The sequence below is a fragment of the Lissotriton helveticus genome, chromosome 2_1 (genome assembly GCF_964261635.1).
Source record: "Lissotriton helveticus chromosome 2_1, aLisHel1.1, whole genome shotgun sequence".
Taxonomy (NCBI): Eukaryota; Metazoa; Chordata; class Amphibia; order Caudata; family Salamandridae; genus Lissotriton; species Lissotriton helveticus.
The window spans coordinates 1,734,114,991-1,734,136,545 of record NC_136059.1 but is presented as its reverse complement, the minus strand read 5'-3'; the positions used below and the strand labels follow the sequence as shown (position 1 = coordinate 1,734,136,545).

The 21,555-nt window shown below is 46.8% G+C and overlaps 1 protein-coding gene across 1 annotated transcript in view; it reads left to right on the top strand.

The window, feature by feature from the left end:
* Positions 1 to 209: 209 nt before the first annotated feature.
* Positions 210 to 21,555, top strand: part of SCOC (short coiled-coil protein) — a 163,027-nt gene continuing 141,681 nt past the window's right edge. The window contains exon 1 of the mRNA XM_078676682.1: positions 210 to 291. Within this exon, the coding sequence (XP_078532808.1) occupies positions 225 to 291 (67 nt within the window). The 5' untranslated portion in view covers positions 210 to 224. The remainder of the gene's footprint in view (positions 292 to 21,555) is intronic.

Sequence of the window (21,555 nt, the reverse complement as noted above, 5' to 3'; positions counted from 1 at the left end):
CAGTCGGCTTCCGTGGCAGGTGGCTGGTTCAGGGAAGGAGTTCTTATAATGACAGAGTGTGGAGTTACCGGACGGACGAGATCACATGACATCAGTTTGCTGCAGGCAGTCATTAATGTTTTACAACAGGCTGGGTTCAGGCTCGGAAAAAAATACAAGTAACTATGTTTGTTTAGTATTTTTTGTCCAGAACAATCTTTGCTTGGAAACACATCTGAAGTAGCATGGATGAGCTTCCGGGAGAAGCAGAGGACGGCGCGTTTATCAATATTCCCCTGGGCAATGACGCAGGTAGGCAGGATGGGTCTTTTGCCCCAGACAAGCCTTGCGTGCACTGCTGCCGACTAGATAGTAGGCCTAGCTATAAACTACTATTTACGTAATTCTCCTTTTTCTTTCTCCCTCTTTCCCGCTCTCGGCTTCTCTTTTTCTCTCTCTCTCTCCCTCCCCTCTCTCTCTCTTTCTCCCTCGCTCCCTCTCTCTCTCCATTGTTCTGTCTACCCCGCAGTCGCTCTGAACAATGTTAGTCGCTTTCAGTTGTAATAAATACATTGCACCTTGGTGTATACCATAAACCCAAAGAATGGTTTCCATTTATAGCATAAGTCGGGCACCCAACAAGTATTTTTTGTTTGTTGGTTAGGATGCCTTCTGTTTTCACTCACAAAATATGTTCACGGTGGGATAGGAAATTAGATTCCAACTTCAGCTGTTATTGACTGTAATTTTATGTCATGTTATGCTGTATTGTATTCTGTTGTGTTCGTGGATTGTATAATGTTGATGACACCTTAAAGTCACTTCAAAGCGCTAGGCTGGTGGTGGTCGGCGAAATGAAAGAGAAAGTCCAGGAGAGAGGAAAGAAGCAAACACGATACAGACATTGACGCATAGCTTGTCCAATGCTTCGACATTTTGACATTTTGACAAATTAAATACAGATTGGAATGGGGCAAAAAAGAGATGCTTTTTCTGCACAAAGTTGTACTGCTTCGCGATACGAGTGGAGGAGCACATTTTGCTCTAGTCCATGCTAAGTAAACATTTGAGTACCAGTGCAAAAAAAAGATTAAAAGAAAAAAAGAGAAAAAGCTACAAAAATCAATATGACACATGTGCTTCTAAGTATTTTTTATTTTAAATAAAATGTTGTAAAGCAACTATTTTAACAAATAAATCGGATTCATTAATTTGGGACCACATATGTTGCATTTGTATCAGAAAAATAGAAACAAACTCATATTGTTATAATTTTTGGCGCTCTTTAGAGGTGGGTGGCAACGGAAAATCCTCAGCTTAATGGAGTAAATGTTAAGTGGCCTGGTGCAAAATGCTCCACTTTCGGGAGAGTGACCTCGATCATAGGTGTAATATGCTATTTCTAAATCTGCCTGTAGCTCCTATACCAGACTAGGGTTCTTTTTTGCCACACAAAATGCAGTTTTTAATGTTTTTCATACCCAATTTTGAGCTTGCAAAATTGGTATGAAAAACATTGTCGGTACTCACAAAAATACATCTTTGTTGGGTTGCATGTTTCGCACACCTTCCAAACTGACCCGCGGCCCTGGAAACAGTTTGGGTCTCCCATTAGACCTAAAATTAGAACTTTCAAATATATTCCACACTTTCAGAGTTTCCACTGCAGCAGTATCCGACTGTGAATGTAACATTTGCTACTATTTGCACACCTATGTTCAAACTAAGGGTTTCCTTTAAAGTTTGATGGATGGTCCATTCGCCAAAATCATGGTTTCCATGCTCCATTCAGAGGTGCAGAAACCGCAGGGATGCTGACAGTGGAGCAGGCGCTGCTCCTCTGTAATGGCGTAGAAGCGTCGTCCCACAGCCCGCGCTAGCATACGGTAAATGAAATGACAATAACCCAGTTATTGTCATTTTATTTATGCTGTCTGTCTGAGCACCGCAATGACTATAGGGCGGGCCGGGCATGTCAGGGTGGAGTAGAGTGCACTCATAAGTGCGCATGTGTGCTTGGCCGGCCGTCCTAGGCCGGCCAAGCACACATGCTCCCTTATGTTTCTCCAACATGGCTGTGTTATACAGCAGGGTTGGAGAAAAGGCAAATGCTCCAATGCACCATCTGAGTGGAAAACGAGGCAGCTCAGACCAACCCTGGCGTAGCTCTCATGTGAGAGCAGCATCTGGATTGGGTGTGGGGCCTATGCTCTGAGGGCTCATCCCCTTCCGGCCTGAGGGCGGCGAGAGGAGCAATGAGGCTGCCGTCTGCGGATCAGCAGGTAAGTTTTTTATTTTTTCAATATTTATCATTTTAACCCCCCCCCCCCCAAACCCCTGCCCACCTTCCGTGGCCGCCCAACCACTCAAGATAGGCGGGGGCCACCATTGCAGTGGAGACTCAAATGGCTTGGCTGTTGGAAAGCTTTTACCTGACGACCTGTCCATCACAGGACTGTCTGGTCACAGTGATGCTCATACACAAACAACAAAGGAGTGACTAGGCACAAGCATTTGAAAAACAATAACCACGGTTCTCTTAACGTGTGGTGAAGGTTAAATAAATGAATAAATAAACCCCCATGTAAAGTGCTCTGTCTTTATCTAAGATAAAATGGTGCTGTCAGTTCCGTTAGTATACCAACTGGTACGCCTCTCACCCTCTGGAGCTAGTAATCTACAGTGATGCTCACTCAGACCTTTTGAGGGTGGGAGGACCATTATTGGCCAGGGGCGCAAAAACCAGATTATCCACTGACCTGACAGGCCATCTGCCAAGGCCTAGAAGACCCCTATGTAAGCAAAACCTGTTCATACCTGCCGAATTTAAGAACAATCTACCAGTGTGAGGAAGGGGCGGGGCCTTGAAGGGGGCGGAGCTTTGTGCCGAGAAGTATCTTCAAGGCACATCACATTCTGAACCCCACCCCGACCCCAAGCCTCTTGGCTCCCCCACCCAAATAAAAGGCTTCTAAGGCTTGTGCCGATGTCCTGTAGTGTTTTCTTACCCATTAATGGACATCGGCAGTTCAAAGCCTTAGAAAACGAGCTGGAAAACCACAATTTCCAGTGGTTTTCAAAAAAATTCTCTGCCACCGTGTGATATCGACTCCTCACCGGGAGACTGTGTGATGGAAGCCAATATCGTGTGTCACACAGTGGCAGGAGGCACCCTGTGAGTTGGCAGGTATGCGCATTGTCAAGCATCTCCAAAATGAATATGTGGGCGGGGTAGTTACTAAGCATGGCTTTCAATTGACTATCAAATATAAATTGTGCTTTTAGGATGTTCTAAACATGTTTTTCATTTCTACATTTCTGAGAGACAAAGAAGACTAAAACAACACGTGTCAAGACTTTTATTGGCGACCTGGATGTAAACAAATAATTTCTGTCGGTAAAACAATGACTTACTTGAGTTTCAAATGTGCATATTCAGAGGCACAATGCATGTAAATACTGAATGCTCAACTTGGACATTCAGGTTTTTCAGAAATACACCAGCAAATATGATTGGCTAGAGGAACGATGACATCGTTTCTCACTTATTGTGGTGTCATCGGTGTATTTCTCATCGTACTTGTTTTTGCAAATTGTTGGGAAAATGCCAAAGGCAAACAAATCCATGTCAGAGTTAGCATGAGGTTTTAGTTAGGCATTCTTGTGTTACGGTCTCATGTATAAACTGTTTTTCAATGCATTAAGGGCTGCAAGGTCTTTCCCAACATAATATCTGCCTTTCAGAAGACACAGTGAATATCAAACAATTCCGGGAAACACCACATTTTGTAGCGTGTTTGTAAAATTAATTCCTGTCTAAATCAGAAAGCAGGAGCTATACAAGATCACATATAAAATTCAAGTAATATTGTCGGTACCACGTGAGTTCTAGAGTGGTGTTGAAAGTTGTGTTTTATGAGCAAAACGTATGAGTTAATAATACTTATGGGTGACTCTTTGGGCTTGTTAGAAAATGTGCCTGTACTTTGGAAATCCTCGATTAACTGTAGGGATCTGTGGGAAGGCTTCAATGCGCTAGCTTCATGATCGGATATTGCTTTGCAAGGTGGTTTTGGAAGGCCCTGTAATGCATTTCTGGTAACTTTGCAGCAACCTGGCACACTGGACACCAGAGCACTTTCTATTTCACTCCGCAAGCCTCAGTGGTTCTATCTTTCGGTTCAGAACGCCCATGATGGTTTCCATTTTAATCCATACCGCTTGAAGACGTTGCTTGTTCTGCTCCTGTGACCTTTCACTTCGTGTGTCCTCGGACCTCTCCAGGAGAGTAGCCATCTTTAATGTAGAAGGTACTGGGGCATATTCTCAAGAATGTGTGATAGCCATTGCAAAAGTAACTTAACGCAACTGTGCCTATCGCAGTCTATCGCGAGAAAATAACACTGTCTTAACGTCCAAATACCAACCCGGCAGCACCATGTGATAGTAGCATGATAAATCGCCAAATGACTGTGCAAAAGTCAACGCGACTAACAAAAAAATGCGAAACACGAACACCAAAAAAGTTGCGATGCCCCAAAGCGCGATGCCAAAATCAACGATAACCAGCAACAGCCCTACACTACCCATGCGTCATGCGGGAAAACGCACTATGAAAGCCACCAAAAAAAACACACCAGAACCAATTCAAACTGCGTAGCACCATGGATGCACCCGGACCGAGTTCAGAGGAGAAGCCGAACCCCACAAGCCCCAAGGAGGACCAACATGGAATACCGTGTACGGGGAAGGGCAAGGAGAAGAGGAAGAGGAAGACTGGGTTCAGTCCCCAGGAAGACCAGATCATGATCACGGAGGTGATAAAACTCTACCAACAACTGTTCATCACCTCCACTGCAGCACTGGCAACACAAACGGAAAAATGGCAGACGCTCATCACTAGCGTCAATGCAGTCGAAGTGGCGAGGAGGTCAATGGAGAAGGTCAAGAGGCGCTGGCATGATGTGCAAACTCAGACCAAACTGAAACTCGCCGCCAACAGGAAGGCTGCAACGGCGACTGGAGGTGGGAGTCCTGCGCCACAGGAGGAGCTGGATGAGCAGAAGGAAATGGTGGCCACAGTCACCAGTGTTGAGACGATGGCAGCAGTAGGGCCTGGACACAGCACAATACGACCCGACCCAACAGCAACAGGGTGAGTGACAACCAGGGACTGGGGGGATGGGGGGAGATGGGCACAATGGCACACATGCACAATCATGTGTAGCACATGTAGCACACGCACAGTGACAGTGGAACATGTCCATGATACCCTTGGCACACTGCAGCACACATACAAACATCAAGTAGGCTCCGTCCACGATGTGCACATATGGGCCCCCACCGAATAACCGACAAGACTACCAATCCATGCACATGTGATGAAACCAGAAAAGCAGTGGCTGTGTGAACCACACTGACTAAGCAAGTGACACTGCATGACGGACGGCATGGCAGCAGCACAAACAAATGACATTGTGCATGAATCGACATGGAGGTGGCCCAGTGTGGATCACATCCGTAAAGGAGCAGGTCACAGTCTGACACATCCACGTGCACCTACAACCCATGCCGTCCAATACACACAGCAGACAAACAATGCACAAGGCCACAACATCTATGCAAGAGCACAAATGACCCAAGTCGCAAACATCCCAGCCCCCGAAAAGCCCACAATTCAAAGTCACACCACCTCAAAGGGACAAGAGTCCACGAAATCAGAGCTGCAGGCTTGACTCCCCCACAATGCAGCACACATACATGGCAACCACAGAACATCACCAAAGAAGGCAATGTGGGACAAAGTGCAACACCTGCACCACAGGACAGAGGACACAACAGGTTCCGCTTGTGCATAGTAACTGGCCACTCACATCTGGCATTGCCTGACACTGTGTGATGACAATGTACAGGTACTACCACACATCCGTCATGTACTCAGAAAACCCACTGTCTGCCATAAAATAGCTAGCTACACCAAAACAGTCAGAATGTGCATTGTTATGCAGTCTGCATGTAAACATCTGCAAATCGGCAACATGCATGGGAACCTCTGCTAACATGCATCTCCCCATAACATTGCAGGGGGACAAACAACACTTATTGCAGAGCAGACCCCAATTACCATCTGTGATGATGAAAAGGACAACCCGCACATCTGTTCAGACACACTCCAATGGCTAATGGACAGCCTCCGCCCCCCACCCCCAGGAGCAGGGAAGTCCAGCTGCATTGAGGTGACCCCACCACCTGCACAGACCACTCAGCAGGAAACACACACCACCACGGCAGTCTCACAGGACCCCCATGAACAGCACATGGAATTTCAACACCGTGTGTTGGGTTGCCAGGTGGAGTTGGCTGATCAGCTGCGGGTGGGTTTCGAGCTCGTGACAGCCAAACTCAATGCCATATGTGGGTGCCTGAGTCCCATCAGGGACTACTTACATTCCCTAATGGACACACACAGTCCTCACCATGCTCCACGACAATCCTTGGCTGACATCGCTGGGGCCATCTCTTGGATATAAGAACTGTCTAGTCAGACAGGCACCAGCTATGACAGCACAGAGATGGCACAGATGCGCAGGACAATTGAGACCATGGAGCAGATACAAGCTGGTGTATGGCTGCCACAGCTGAACACCAAAGAGATGTAGCTTGAATCTTCCATGCCTTGCAGTTCATCATCCTGCTATTGCTGCCACTGAGCCAGGCCCAGATGACTGCAGCAGGAACTGCGACACACACCTCTCCGCCCCCTGATCTGTCAGTGGCACACAGTGATGCAGCCCTATCACCATCATACTCCGATCTGTCAGTGGCACACAGTGATGCAGCCCTATCCATCGCACCCTGATCTATCAGTGGCACACAGTGATGCAGCCATTACCCCACCATACACACCGGATAGACCGGACACTGAGGAAGTATCAGAGGACTAAGATGTGGATGGTAATTACTAAATGAGGAAGGAGGCAGGAGCTTCCATCACCGCCATTTGACCTGTCCCTGCCTGGGTCTGCCCCATGCATCATTCCCTGGGACAACACCTTCCACTGACCCCCAGAAACCTCTGCGACATACACCTGGACCCCGACATGGACTGACATACCTTTACTGCTTGACAATAACACAGCAATCCTGCGGCGTACTGCACTCTCCCACTCCCAAATCACTTACCAATCCCCATCAGACTCTGGTTGGCCCACCACTGGGATCCCATGTAATGTGGGCATGGCCATGTACATCTTCAGCTCTGTAATGCACCAGAATGTGAATAAACCATTCGAAATCATACAGATGTGTCATGACCATGTTCAGTCAAGTGTGAAAGTATATATGGACAATGATTGCACAAGAAGGTACACCCTTGTAAATTACATTAATGTGCATGTTGAACCCTGAGCCACATGGCCAGTTGGATGTCTGTGAAGGTGAGTACTAGCTGAGGCCTCGTTGCACATTATCGACAATCTCGCTACTCCCCAACGTAGGCACGCGTCCATGTATTGAATAGGGCTGTGTGTAGGAATGAACAAGACCAGAAGTGGTGTCCTACATCACATGTGACACCAGAAGTTCACTTCACGTTCCTTCTCACACACATCTGTGTGGACACATTCTGTTGTGATTCATAGCTTTGCTCCACATGGTCAGAGGTTGGACAGCATACGCACATTGCTGGAGACACGTAAGTGCACAGGCCTGCCAGCAACTATCCCAAACACAGTGTTTGGCACACAGAGGTGGAGCAGTCTAAAGGGACCCACCCCAATTGTACAGGGGTCACTCAGCCCCTCCCTGTGTGGGGGATGATGCTTATTGTGGCACACGATTCATACTTCTAATCAACACTCATCACAGTTGGACACTAGTGAAGTTGCGGAGACTTTATTGGCATGTGTGTGTCAGTACGTACAAGGCAAGGGCCACAACATGCAGGGACATGCTTGAGACACTTGCATGGGAACATGTCGAGGTGCATGACATGGTGGTGTAAAAATGTACACATATCATTAAGGATGGCAACGGTCTCAGCCCACCTTGCCTTGCTGGATGAGTCATGTGATGTTTGGTGTCTGCCCTTTGCCCCGTGTGAGGGGACACGACTCACAGCCCATGGGGTCTGCATAGTGCTGTGCCACCGGACAGCGCCGACTGTCTGCCCTGCTGACAGTGATCCGGTGGAAGGGTCCAACAAGGTCACATGTCGTGCCACATTGCCATGTGTGTACTCCCCCCTCAGCAGTATGTCCGATTTGGGAACGTTGCCAAACGACGCTGTGCTGCTCCAACAATGGCCTCACCTTGCACAGTTGTGTGTACACGAGCGTAGTTCGACGCACATGCAGTAAGAGTCCAGACGAAGGCAGACATGTCCACTGTTGTGGTGACATATGTGAGCATTACCCATGATGCAACAAGGTGTTGGGATATGTGCTGTGGGTGACAATCCGATGTGGCTGCAGGAACGTAGTTACTCGTCCATGAATGCCAGTGCAGCTTCATGGGCAATGTGTTCCAATAGTACGTCGTTGTTGGGTTCAAGGAACACCAGGGTGACCCAATCCATTAACTGGTCCGCAGGTGACAGGCAGACAGAAACTCAGACGGTAACTGATTCACAACACTGCCATTGGCACAGATCCCAACACATGCAGCATTTGTGCATGTTACAGTTCCACATGACAGGGGTTGCGGATGTGCCCAGGAATGCCTGCCATTGCGCTTGTTGGTCTCGTAGCACTGGCACTCCTCAGACCGGTGGCAGTTTGTGGACGATATGCCGCAGCTCAGGGCAATGAATCATATGTGTGTGCAACATTTGGACATATGGGTAGTTTTTCACCAATGTGCTAAGGGCATCACTTGCAGGTGCAGGTTGTGCAGGGACAAGTTGGGTGGGCACGTTGGTTTTTCATTAGTGCTGTTTGTGGTGTGGGAGTCGTCAGAGGCTGGTTTGGTATCTCACGCAGGGTGTGCCAGCCCCATTCAGGACCAAGGTCGGAGGGTCGGTTGGCCTTCCGCCTTGTGTGTATATGAACAAAGGAGCTTTCATTTCTAATTTTAGTCTGCCTACTGCTTGTATTTCGGAGATGTGATGTGGCCTTCATGCTGACTTTGATACCAGGCCTGTGATTTGGGGTGCACGAATTTCGGGACACACGCTGCTGTTTGCATGTTTGCATGAGCCAATGGCACGATTGGCATTGCGCTCCTTGTGCTTTCTTTCTCTCTCTTTCTCTCTCTCCCTGTCCTTTGCTGAGTGCCTGACACACCTTCACATCTTGGATATTGTCTTGCAGTCTGGGACTCATAGATTGTCCAGGGATGTGCCCCATGACTCTTCACAATAGTTGTTTGGAGACAAATTAGTACGTGACATTTTGTTTCGTCTTTCAATGGTGCATGAATTACTTAGAATTTCTGTACTCACATGTGTGTTGATTGCTGCAATTGCGCGACATCAGGTGGGTTCATTTTTCCATGCTTTCGGGCCGTTGATGTGCAGTGTCTTGGTCTGTTGGTGCTGGTGGGGTGTGCCCGGGAGGGGGGGGGGGGTGGTCCTGGGGGTGGTGGCAGTGGGTGTTGTGGCCCTGTTGTGGCTCCCAGCTGCAATATCAGTGGTTCCATGGTATCTGTTGCCCTTCAGTTGTGGCTCTGGGCTGGGCTCCCTTTTGTGGTGTAAGTTGTGGTCCAACTTTGCGCCAGGTCAGAGCAGGTGTTGGTTTCCTGCTGCTAACGCGCCTTATCGCATGTTTTGTGTTCTTATCGCAGATTTGGCTGGTCATTGAGAATGTTGGAGAGTGATGTTGTCACGGCTTTTGGCACGGGAACTCCTACTCTGCATCTCATTAACGATAGTTGTGGGGGTCATCTGTGGCGATGTCTTTTGCAGCTGTTATCGCAGGTAAACTGGTGCCATGGGCTGTTAGCACCAGCTTGTGAATGGGGTGATACATTTATCGCGACTTTGGCTGCGATAAAGTGTGTTAACTCGGTGATAGCTCCTTGAGAATATGCCCACTGTGTTATATGCTCGCAAAGAGCCAGCTTTAGAGTGGTGTGACTGGTGCAGTCGCATCTGGCGTTGACCAAAGGGGAAAGGGGGCAAGGGGGGCGCTGTGTTTAAAAATAAATTATGGGTTTAATATTGCGTGCTGCAGAGTTCCTCGTGTGTCCGACAGTTTTCAGGTGACAATCAAAAAATGTCTAGCTAACTCTGGCCATTAATGTTCCTGCTGGAGAATGATCGAGTTTTTGTCTAGTGCAGTTTTGACATCATAAAGTAGCTCAGTGGGTTAATGTGCTTGCTGCAAATAACGCGTACCATGCAGATCACAGAACCGAGGGGGAGTGAACTATGAGTAGCGCTATGAAAAATAAAATGTATGTCAAAGTGGGACCATGGAGAGATTAGGCACGCTGTTGGAAGGTGGTAGTGAGGGAATTTGTGGAGAAAGAGGTTATTGGGGTGCACCAAAAGAGATTGTCGCACATGGCACTGCCAGCGCTAAAGCCAGTCCTTTGTTAGCCTTGTACTGGGCCACGTTTACCTGAGCTCTCTTATATCAAAATGCTGATTGAGTTCACTAGTTGTGTTTTCCCCCAGCTCCTCGGCGGGTCTGAGTGACATCATAGACACCAGTAGTCTGATGCACGTTGCAAAGTGTCTTGAACTGTATTTTCTGCTTGAGTGGTACCATTGGAGGGCCTACCTTTCTTTGGAAATGCGATCATTACTGCAGGCCAGACACCTGCTCGAGAATCTGTAGTATTTGAGCTTCTTAACAGCCTGGACAGGTTCCAAAAGAATATGGAGCTGTAATTGTCAAGTTGAGACTGCAGACAAGGACAGGAAAAGTACTTTGAGCAGAAGGTTAAGCTTTGGTAAACCTACAGGCAAAAACATTTGTACATGGGTATTAAATTAAAGGTCTTAAGCAAACACAGCACCAAGGTTTTTGTAAGGGGCAGCTGGCTCAGTAAGTGGTCTAAGTTGCTAGTTCAACAGGCAGCTAACTGACCAATAGGAAGTAGTGGTGCCCACCACCTGCACTGCCATTTTATCTACCTCTGATTTCAGGAGATTGGCAGCCACCCAATTCTGAATAGAATACTATCAGGGTCTGAGAATACTGATGGTATTGGTAGAAGGCTCCTGTATCTCAGGATTATCTGGCCATCAGTATACAAAAAGGTCTTGAAGCCAATGGACCCTACCAACTTTTCAAGAAGCTGAATATACAAGTTCAATGAAACAGAGGGCAGAGCCCAGAAGCATGCCACAGTTGCACTCCATAATATAAATGGGGGCATTAAGACAACCTAGGTTTGCCAAGCCAGGAACCATCCAAAGGCAGACCTGTGCTCCTGTGATCAGCTGGATTCCTAGATCTCATGCTTGACAGAATCAATTGCACCAGAGAAGCCCCATTTCGCACTTTTTTTTTACCATATGCCATTTTTTGGCAAAAATGCATTATGCATTTGTCTCTGATTTTCTTTCCTCTGTATGTGTAGTTACTTTTCTGTTAATTTTTTAAGCACATGTACACTTTTTCTTAGTCAGTATATTTTTCCATCTGCTTTAATGGTTATCCTAAAGAAAAGTATTCACCACTTGGCTCAACAAGCGTGTTGAGTGCTTGGTTATAGTTGCACTTTTACAGCGTTTTGCTATGGACTATGGTTGCCTTTTTTTGACTACTTCACACTATTTCTGATTATTGAAATAACTAACCTCCTTCATTAGTGGTCTAACCTGTGCTAGAGCAATGTTTTAATCTACAATAGAATACATTCTCATTATGATACTAACATTTTACAAGTGAAACACCACAAACCCTCAAGTAGATGAATAATGGACACAGTTACTTGATAAACCACTGATGCAGAATCCAGATAGCTGTGTGAAAGAGGTTGTGAGCCACTGATGCCACGAATAAAGAAAATCTCTTAAAAATGCCTACAACAGGATGTGGAAAGGGGCACAGATGCACACTGTTCTTAAAACAGTGAAGAACCAATATTCTGAGATTTAAGAACATTTTGCAGTTAAGAACAAGTCCTTAAAACTCGTCTATCGTTGTTAGATCCAGATAGACTGTGCTAACATCATGGGGCCGATACACAAAAGCATTTATGGGTACGGGAAGTAGTACTGCAGGAGTCCTCGTTTACATACTTTTAAATGCCTTAGTGAACGAGCTCTGAATGTCCAACTCCCTACTAGTAGAAGTTCAAAGAGAGCATCTCTGTTTCTATTTGTACTAATTGTATATGAATATTCCTTGCACATTCCAATTTTATTCCCATTTTAGATGTTTTGGACTAATTCACAAAGGCATGAAGGGGTAAGTAAAGGAGTACTGCAGGAGTATACTTTACAAACTCCAAAAAGGCCTTGCTGTGCTCAATTAAAACATAAGATGGAAATACTGCTGGTGGAGCTGGAACTGAATACCAGCTCTAGCTTTCAACAAGTCCTGCCCCTTTACCTCTGTGCTGTCTTTTATCACTCCTACTTAATTCCCTTGATTCCATTTACACTGTAATTTGTGCAAGGTCACACTTCTTGAATCTCTTGCCTGTGCGGGCTGGGATCTCTACTAAGTGGATATTTTTTAGTGACGCTTATTGCATCAGTGGCAGCAGAACTAATATTGATCTGTGACATGTCGCCCACACTACACGCTATATTTTCTCTTCTTGTTTAAAAAATAAATGTTTTGTTGTGGAACTTATGGAAAGATGATGGAAAGCTGAGTGCACCCTGTAGATCGCTACACACGACATGATGCTGTTTAACGGCGACACTTTCAAGGGGTTCAGAAGACCAGCGCTTCGCAGAACTTCTGCATCTTCTAAGAGCTGTAATTGACAGGTGTAACAATTTGTCCTCAATTTATCAACCTTGGAAGGATGGGCACCCGAGTCGGCCTTACTTGGATTAGAACTTCTGACGTGGAACCCACAACAAGTAACAGTGGGGTGGTTTTAACTCACTGCTCCTGCATGAAGTGCCATTTTCTTTAGCTGGAATTTCTATAATTTCCTGTCATTTGGTACGAATAAACTATAGCAAAAACTTAAAAAACTTGGGAGATCTGATCCAGGGCAAAATCTTCAGTTGGCTCCAGGACCTCAATTCAGTGAACAGTGGTCTCTCCATCCAGAGCTGCTAAGTAGATGCATCTGTTTTCACGTCCTTTGCTTATCCCATTATCACTTTAGAGCATAAGTATATGTATTAAATTCCGAAGAGGAAGTGTTGTGTGGTGTGGAGCTCCTGCAAGTAGCGGTTCAGTTGTCGGTGCCTGCTGCAGAGAGCTGTGGGGCATATTATCAGGACAGGCGATACATTATCGCCACTTTTATCGGCAGGAAACTGCCGATAAAGCGGCGATAATGGCCTTGATAATATGCTCTATGAATTCCAATCGAAGCCCATGTTAGATGTGAACACATCTAACATGGGCTTCGATTGGAATTCATAGAGCATATTATCAAGGCCATTATCGCCGCTTTATCGGCAGTTTCCTGCCGATAAAAGCGGCAATAATGTATCGCCTGTCCTTGATAATATGCCCCTGTGTTCTTCATTAAGGGCACCAGAATCCCCAGCAATGGGTCCACTCCGCCTATCACCATTCAAAGCCCCTTAGAATGAGTTTCATTGAGTTTGGAGATAGTGGCTGGTGCTTTTACTGTCTTTTGATAAGGGACTTAAGCACTGTAGTTTTTTTTCCTTCATATTGTAATTATTAGAATAATAGGGCACATAGGGAAGTAAACACCATCCCTAGCACAACCTTGACTTGGATCCTTTCCATTTGCCTCTTCCAAGAATTGGTGCTCACCCCCAAAGTATGTTGCATCCACAGGTGCATTAGAAAACTCACTGCCCCAAACTGCTTTCTCAAAAAAGCCTAAAAACCTTGCGTCCCACAAATTAGAAGGCACCATGGGGCCACTACTTTGGGTGTATGCCTCACACTGAGACGGCAGTGTAACAGTTTTTGCAAAGCTGGAAACTAAGTAGAGTTTGAGGCTGGGCTGGACTGGGAATAGCAACCAGCCCTGGCAGATTGCTGCTCGACCAGACCTCGGAGCAGGAGGGTGGGGGGGGGAGGTGCAAGCAAGAAGCACTGCTCCCGCTTTTAAAACCGTCCGCAGTGAAAAAAACTGGCCCCCATGAGCACAACTGGCCCCCACCCCTCCGCTCCACCGGGGAAATGCCCGGTGTCCGCTAACGCCAGTCGGGCCCTGGTTTGAGGTGTCAAATTAGTCAGGTGAATGGGTCATGATGGTCCAGATGACCAGAGTGACTGTGATGGGGCAGCACAGGGGAAACACAGACATACACCTTCACACATTGGTAGTATAGAATATTGGCGCATTTCCCGCGTGATCCCTTTTATTGCCATAGTAATGTGCGTGTACGCTGCTTATGTTGTGCCACGTGGCAAACAACACTAACTAAGAGACTCCGAAAGTCACCGAACTACTACAGCCCATCGCCTCTGCCGTGTCTTCCTTGTAATAACGACAGACTACTTCTTCATTTATCTAAGAGCTTTATTCAACAGGTGCTCTCAGGTCCCCGTCCCTACTCTAACTAACTAGCCCATCCCCTGGACCCTCCTCTTCCCCCAGCACACTAACTCCGCCCACCCAACTACTAGACCGCTCACAATCCCACATCTCCCCCTTTCTTAACAAAATGGAATAACCAGTTAGTTCATAGTTCCTCAATGAGTCGTTTGGGCCGTTGAACATTTCGTCGAGGCCGTTGGGAGCCTCCATCATAGGCAGTCTCACTCTCAGGCTGAGTGTCCTCATTTGGAGGATCTCTTACTTGGTCACGACTCTCACTGCATTCACCACTGGTTGGTACAACTGTTCTAGTGAGAGCATCTCTCAGAGCTGGAGTACATCTTTGGAAATGGGATATATTCCTGGTGATTTTCCGGTTATCCGATTCTGCAGTCACCATGGTGCCCTTCTGGTGCGTAATGGTCAGAGGATCATCTCGGAATCGACAGTCCGTCTTCCTTTGTTGCTCTTGTTTGACCACAACAGTATCTCCTTCCTGCAGGGAGGAGGGTCTGGCTCGCCGGCGTCGATCAGCATATGATTTCATGATCTCTTTGTTCGCACCATCGGAAGCTCGGACTTTGGAATCAATGCGGGTAGGGGACACAGGCCTCAGCGCACCTTCCCATGTGGGAATTTTGGTCCGGATAGGTCGACCCAGCATTAATGTCGCTGGGCACTTGCCCATGTTGGCATGTGGGGTGGTTCTATAGGCCCTCAGTACTTCATTGAGAGCCACTTGGAGATCTCGCTTGTTCAAAGTTGCTTGTTGAAAAGTCTTCTTGAGAGTGGCCATGAATCGTTCCACAGTGCCGTTAGCCTGTGGCCATAGCGGGGTGACTTTACAGTGGTGGAAATTTAAATGCTTTGCGAAGTCCTCGAACTCCTGACTAGTGAATGGGGGACCATTGTCTGTTTTCAGTTCTTTAGGAACACCCCAGGCAGCAAACACCTCATCCAGCATTGCAATTGTGCTGGACGCACTGGTAGACGATACAAATTGAGCAATTGTGAATCGTGAATATTCGTCAATCACTACAAGGACATATTTGCCAGATAGCAGCGGGCCATAAAAGTCCATGGCCAGTTCCTGCCACACTCCTTGAGGCAATTTAGTCATTTGCAGTGGCGGCGGCAGATCTCCAGGCTTGACCAATTGACATTGAGGGCAATCCCTTAATGTGAGTTCGACCATGTGATCCAATAGAGGGAACCAGACTCTTTATCTCAGCGCCCTTTTAGTTGCTACAATGCCACGGTGACCCACATGCGCCAGATTGATGACTCCCTGGCGTAGTTTCTTGGGAATGACGATTCTCTGATTCCTTAACAGGAGTCCCTCGGAGGTGGAGGACAATTCCTCTTTGATGTGCTGAAATGCCTGCAGTTCTTGCCGAAGCTGTGGCTCACTCTCCCCTTCCTTATCAATGTCCCTCCACCGGTTGTTTCACAAACAGCACATGACTTTTTGCAGCACTGCATCATCTTTGGTGGCATTCTGAATGACCTCAAGGGGAACTGCCGGTGGTCTGGCCTGATCCACCACAAAATAAAGATACTCCTCAGCCATGGATGGCCCAGTGATCTGAGACAGCTGCGGATGGCGTGACATATAGTCAGCAGGATTGGCCGACTTCCCAGGCTTATGCACAATGGTATACATGTAGTCTTGTAGTCTCAAACCCCACCGTTCAATGCGAGGCGGCATCTTTTCTCGAGGGTTTCCAAATATCGTCACAAGGGCCTGGTGATCAGTCACCATCGTGAAATATTTGCCATATATGAAAACGTGAAAATGTTCGCACGCCCACACAACCGCCAGGCTTTCTTTCTCTGGTTGTGAGTATGCCTTTTCTGGGTCTGTCAAACTGCGACTCGCATAAGCCACAATGTGTCTTGGATCAGTGTCGTTATCGTATTGTGCAAGTATGGCACCTAGTCCCACCGGACTGGCATCCACGGTGATTTCTGTCTTGCGCCTGGGGTCAAAATATGCTAGGTCGGAGGCAGACTCTACTGCCTTCTTGATCTCACAGAAGGCTCGCTCACATTGGGGGGTCCAATCAAACGGCTGACCCTGCTTGGTGAGGGTTCTAAGGGGATGACTGATGGTAGCATAGTCTTTGATATACCTGGCACAATAACTGGCCATGCCCAGGAATGACCTAATGGCTACAACGTCCTGAGGACTCTTGGCATCATTCATGGCAGCTACTTTGTCAGGGTCAGGCCTCATCCCGGCTGCTGAAAAGATGTGCCCGAAGAACTTGAGTGTGGACCGGTGAAACTCACATTTCTCACGATTCAAGGTCAGGTTGGCATCCAACAATGCATGGCAAACTCGATCTAGTGCCTTGTCATGTTCTTGAGTGGTAGACCCATACACCAGTATATCATCACTGTAGTTCAAGGCGTTGGGTATATGGTGAATGGTTTGACGAATGGCCTCCTGAAAAATTTCTGCTGCTGAGGATATGCCAAAACTTAATCGCTTGTAGCGAAATAACCCCAGGTGTGTGACAAAGGTCGTGATATATCGCAACTTGTCATGCAATTCTAACTGGTGAGAACCTTTATTTAGATCAAGTTTGGAGAACACTTTTGCGCCGTTTAAGGCAGAAATCATGTCACTCAGATGGGGCCCTGGATGGCGCTCTCGTTCTATGGCCATGTTAGGCACTCGCATGTCCACGCACCATCGCACTCTCTCGGGCGTCCCTTTCTTGGGAACTATCACAACCGGTGACACCCAGGGCGTGGGACCATGCGTACGTTCAATGATGTCAGCTTTCAGTAACTCTTGCAGTTCATCTTCGACGGCCTGCTGGAGATGAAATGGCACCCTGCGAAGATGTTGAGCAACAGGACGGACTTGTTCGTTTATGTGAAGCTTTATCTGACACTTATTCATTTTCCCCAGACCGGAGAACAACTTTGGAAATGTATTAATTAAATCCGGCTCATTGTTGACTTGATACAGAAGTTCTACTAGGCGAAGGCGTTCAGCGGTCGGCAAGCTGAGAAGGCAGTCCGCCTCTGGACCCTCAATGACATGTATGACAGCTGATATGGACTTCGTCTTATATATAAGGGTCTTGGAGAATTGCCCAAGACAGTTCAGTGGTTCTTTGGCCATCCATGTGTACACCCGGACATGTGCTGGGTTCAAGGTGGGCATTGGTTTCATCTTTCTATACTCAGTCACTGTGAGATAGTTTAGCGATGCTCCGCTGTCTAGTACAAACTTAGTGCTGTGGTTTCCTACGAGGATATCGAGTCGGGGGTACTTTTTCAGCTGGTCCGGGTTAGCTACCATGCTTACGTATTCATTGGTGTATTTAGGTTCCCACGATGCTGACCGAAATTCTCGGGACGACGATCTGCGGACCCACTGAGATCGTCTCGACTCTCCACTAGAGTTTGGGGACTTAGGCAATGATTGAGTGTGATCTTGTGAGGTTCGCACGTGGTGCCGCCGAGCGCCCAGCCTGGACGTTCGAGCTGCCTCATTCTTCATTTCACCTCGATGATCTCCACGCATATCTTCCAAACAGTCCTTATACTTGCACTTCCGGCACTGCTGATCCATCGCAGGACGGGCGTCTGTATATGGGAGCTCATAACCACAACAATAGCATTTCTTGTTACGATCCGCCCTTTTGTCTAGCCAGCGGGTTTCAGGGCGCCGGTGTCCGGCTTGCTGGTGCCAGGCAGATGACCTGTTTCTTCTGGGCCTTTCTCTGGAGCGCTTGTGAGATCTGATGTTCTGGACTTTGTTGGCCTGCTCTCTTTTCTCTGCACGCCCTGACTCCATCTTCTTGGCGTGCTCCTCGGCCTGCTCCTCGGCCTTACCGTGCACCCTTGTCATCTCCTCAATTTCATCAAGTTTGTAACTTTTCTTTAACAGCTTCCTTCTCAGTGTTTCGGATTGACACCCATCCATGATTCGAAGCCGTATGGCATCTTCAGTGGAGAATGTGTCAAAATCGCAATATTGTGATAGTCGACGCAGTCGTGTTAAGTACGTGCTCACCAGCTCTTCCTTGTCCTGTTGAGCCTGGTGAAACATGTATCTCTCGTATTCAACATTACGCTTTGCAGAAACTTTTTGTTTAAGGCTTCGCGAACTTTGGCATAGGTCCCGGTTTCAGCCGGGGGCAGTTCTTTTATCACTTTGCTAATGTCTTTTCCAACTAAATTACGCAATGCAATCAACTGGTCTTCATCCACCGTCGCCTTGGACCCTTTGATGTAGTCCTCGAAGTCTTCAATCCACTCCTTCCACCGTGGACCCATACTTCCACCAGCTATCAGAGTCAATGGCTCTGGGGGCCTCAGGTGGGTCATGCCCACCAGGATTGGCTTGGCTTCTCTTTGTGGTGAGTTATGCGTTGACATAATGAATGATTTATCTAATGTTCCTGTTTCCTGTGACGCTCTATCTCTTTTGACCACGTGTGGTCCTTTGGATCGGCTTGTGCTTGTTCAAGAACTCTGTAGCTGCCCCTGGGCAGTCGTGTGATTCACTGTCCACAGTTTCAAGTGATGCCCTTATTCACACTGAGCAATCATCTCATGTTATTCAGACTTTCATCAGTTCATTGCCGTGTGGCTTGGAATGTCTCGGGCCTGTCTTCATGCAACAGGGTCACCTCATTCATGTGACTCGTCGGTACACTGTCTTAGTGGCACTTTATGTCTGCAATACTGTGCAACACTACCAACGCTTTTTTTTCTTGCCTCTTGGGGTGATGCGCACCTGGTGCAGTCCGTTATTCGATCATTATTGTGCTCGAATTTCTTTAACTGAATGGCGCGCACTGATGCCTGACTCCAAGATGGCCGCTTCACTATTGACCAGGGAAGTCCTATCCGTCTTGCCTGACTTCAAAATGGCCACTTGGCTGGCAGCTTTCACTCTGCGATGTCCGACGACCTGCACTCTTCACTCACACGATGCGCTGCAACAGGGACTCACCGGCCGCTACCACACTGCTGGCACAACGACCTCTACAATCGTCTGCTTGTCTCTCGCCAGCCACTCTGCTTCACCAGGTACGCTTGGGCCTCAATTCAACCTTCGGCTTTTTCGCGCGCATTCCACTTCGCACGCTTCTGGGGTGAGGTTCTCTCGTGGCGGGCTATCTCATCTGTGCAATACTTTTCCACGCATTCATCCTGATCTCACACTTCTTACGATTTCGTAGCACGGTGGTACTGGGTGACTTCAGAGCTTGTCAGTAGGCCTCACATCAATGCCGGGCCTCTTAGCTTCTCACCGTTCAGGCGCGGACAGGCGCCAAATTCAAAACTTCACCAATGCTCGACTGCGCTTCTTCGCTGGGGCTCTACGCGATCTCCCGATCACGGAACCGATACAAACTGCTGGCCTCTCTTCTCTGGGCGGCAATTCTTCTTGGGGCACTTGCGTCGCAACAGCGACTTCCTTCCCAATTTCTAGGGACGGGACCGAATGTCATTTGCGGGTTCAGGGACAGCAAGCTGTGCATCCCATCCTCGTCGCCAGTTGTCGTGTCCTCCTTGTAATAACGACAGACTACTTCTTCATTTATCTAAGAGCTTTATTCAACAGGTGCTCTCAGGTCCCCGTCCCTACTCTAACTAACTAGCCCATCCCCTGGATCCTCCTCTTCCCCCAGCATACTAACTCCGCCCACCCAACTACTAGACCGCTCACAATCCCACAGTCTCCATTGACATTGAGTATATTTTACTTTACACCATGTCCACCCACTCCTTTGTCTGTTACCCTCCTAACTCTGTCAAACGTCCACCATCAAGAAATTATATCTGCCTTCTCTCTTCACCTTTATGAACATCTGGGATCCTCTTTTCATTACAGTGTTAGTGACGTATCGCCATTGGGCCCTGTGGTGATGCTTAGCATGGCTTTGTTCTTAGGTGTCAAGGTGTCAAGGTGACACAAGGCGGTGGAAAGATGAAACTGTGTAATACAATATCAGAGCTATTCACAAAGGTAAGGTAAACTTGAGAGTAATGTTCATCTTTAAATTTACTCTTACACTTTTGAGTAACTTTACTACTTTTTGCAAGTCACAAAATCCGAGTGTAAAGTTACTCATAAGCAGCCGCGGCTCGCACAGGTAAATGCTGTGGGGTGGTGAGGTGGGATAGTGGCGGTGTGGGGGTAGTGGAGTCTGACATACGATGGCACTTTGAAAACTAAATATTTAAAAGCACTTTCCTTGCGCTGGTTGCATCGCAGACATACACATCTCCACTTCCTGGAAAAGGGGCGGAGCCTAACTTACAAGTGTAAGTAGTTACAATTTTTTTTTTTAAACAGTAGTATGTCAAGCACTACACATGGCCACCCCCATGTAGTCTAACACCCTCCCATAGAAAATAGACATAGTGACTTAAATGTAAACCCTGTAGGAAATAGTGTTAATTTAAATTAAATTATTTCACCTAGTTAAATATATAAATGCATATAAATAAATATAAAAAAAATATAGTACATATTTGTAATTTAATTATAAAATATTTTAATAACCTTTTTTGCATGTACAAATAAATGTAACTATATTTTATTAAACATAAGTGAATTACTTTTAAGTAATTCTTTACAACACTTTTAATAATTATCAATGCATTACAAAAATTATTTTCTTACTTAAAGTGAAAATAATGTAATGATAATTAATAACATTTTTAACATTTACATTTTTATTTCAAAATGTCAACAGTGCTGCAACTTTTTTTCTCTAGTTCTGCTTTCAAAGTAGATTTATAAAACTCATTTACATTGATATTTATCATTAAAATATTTTAACACTTTTTTTCCAAATTGAAGCTGTACTACAAAACGTAATACAAAATGCACTTTGTGAAGAGGCTCCAAAGACTGTAGCTTGACCAGTCAGGGCAGGACATGCAAAAAGTCAGGAACTCCTGAAACCCGTCCCAAAGTAGAACCAATGGAATAGACAC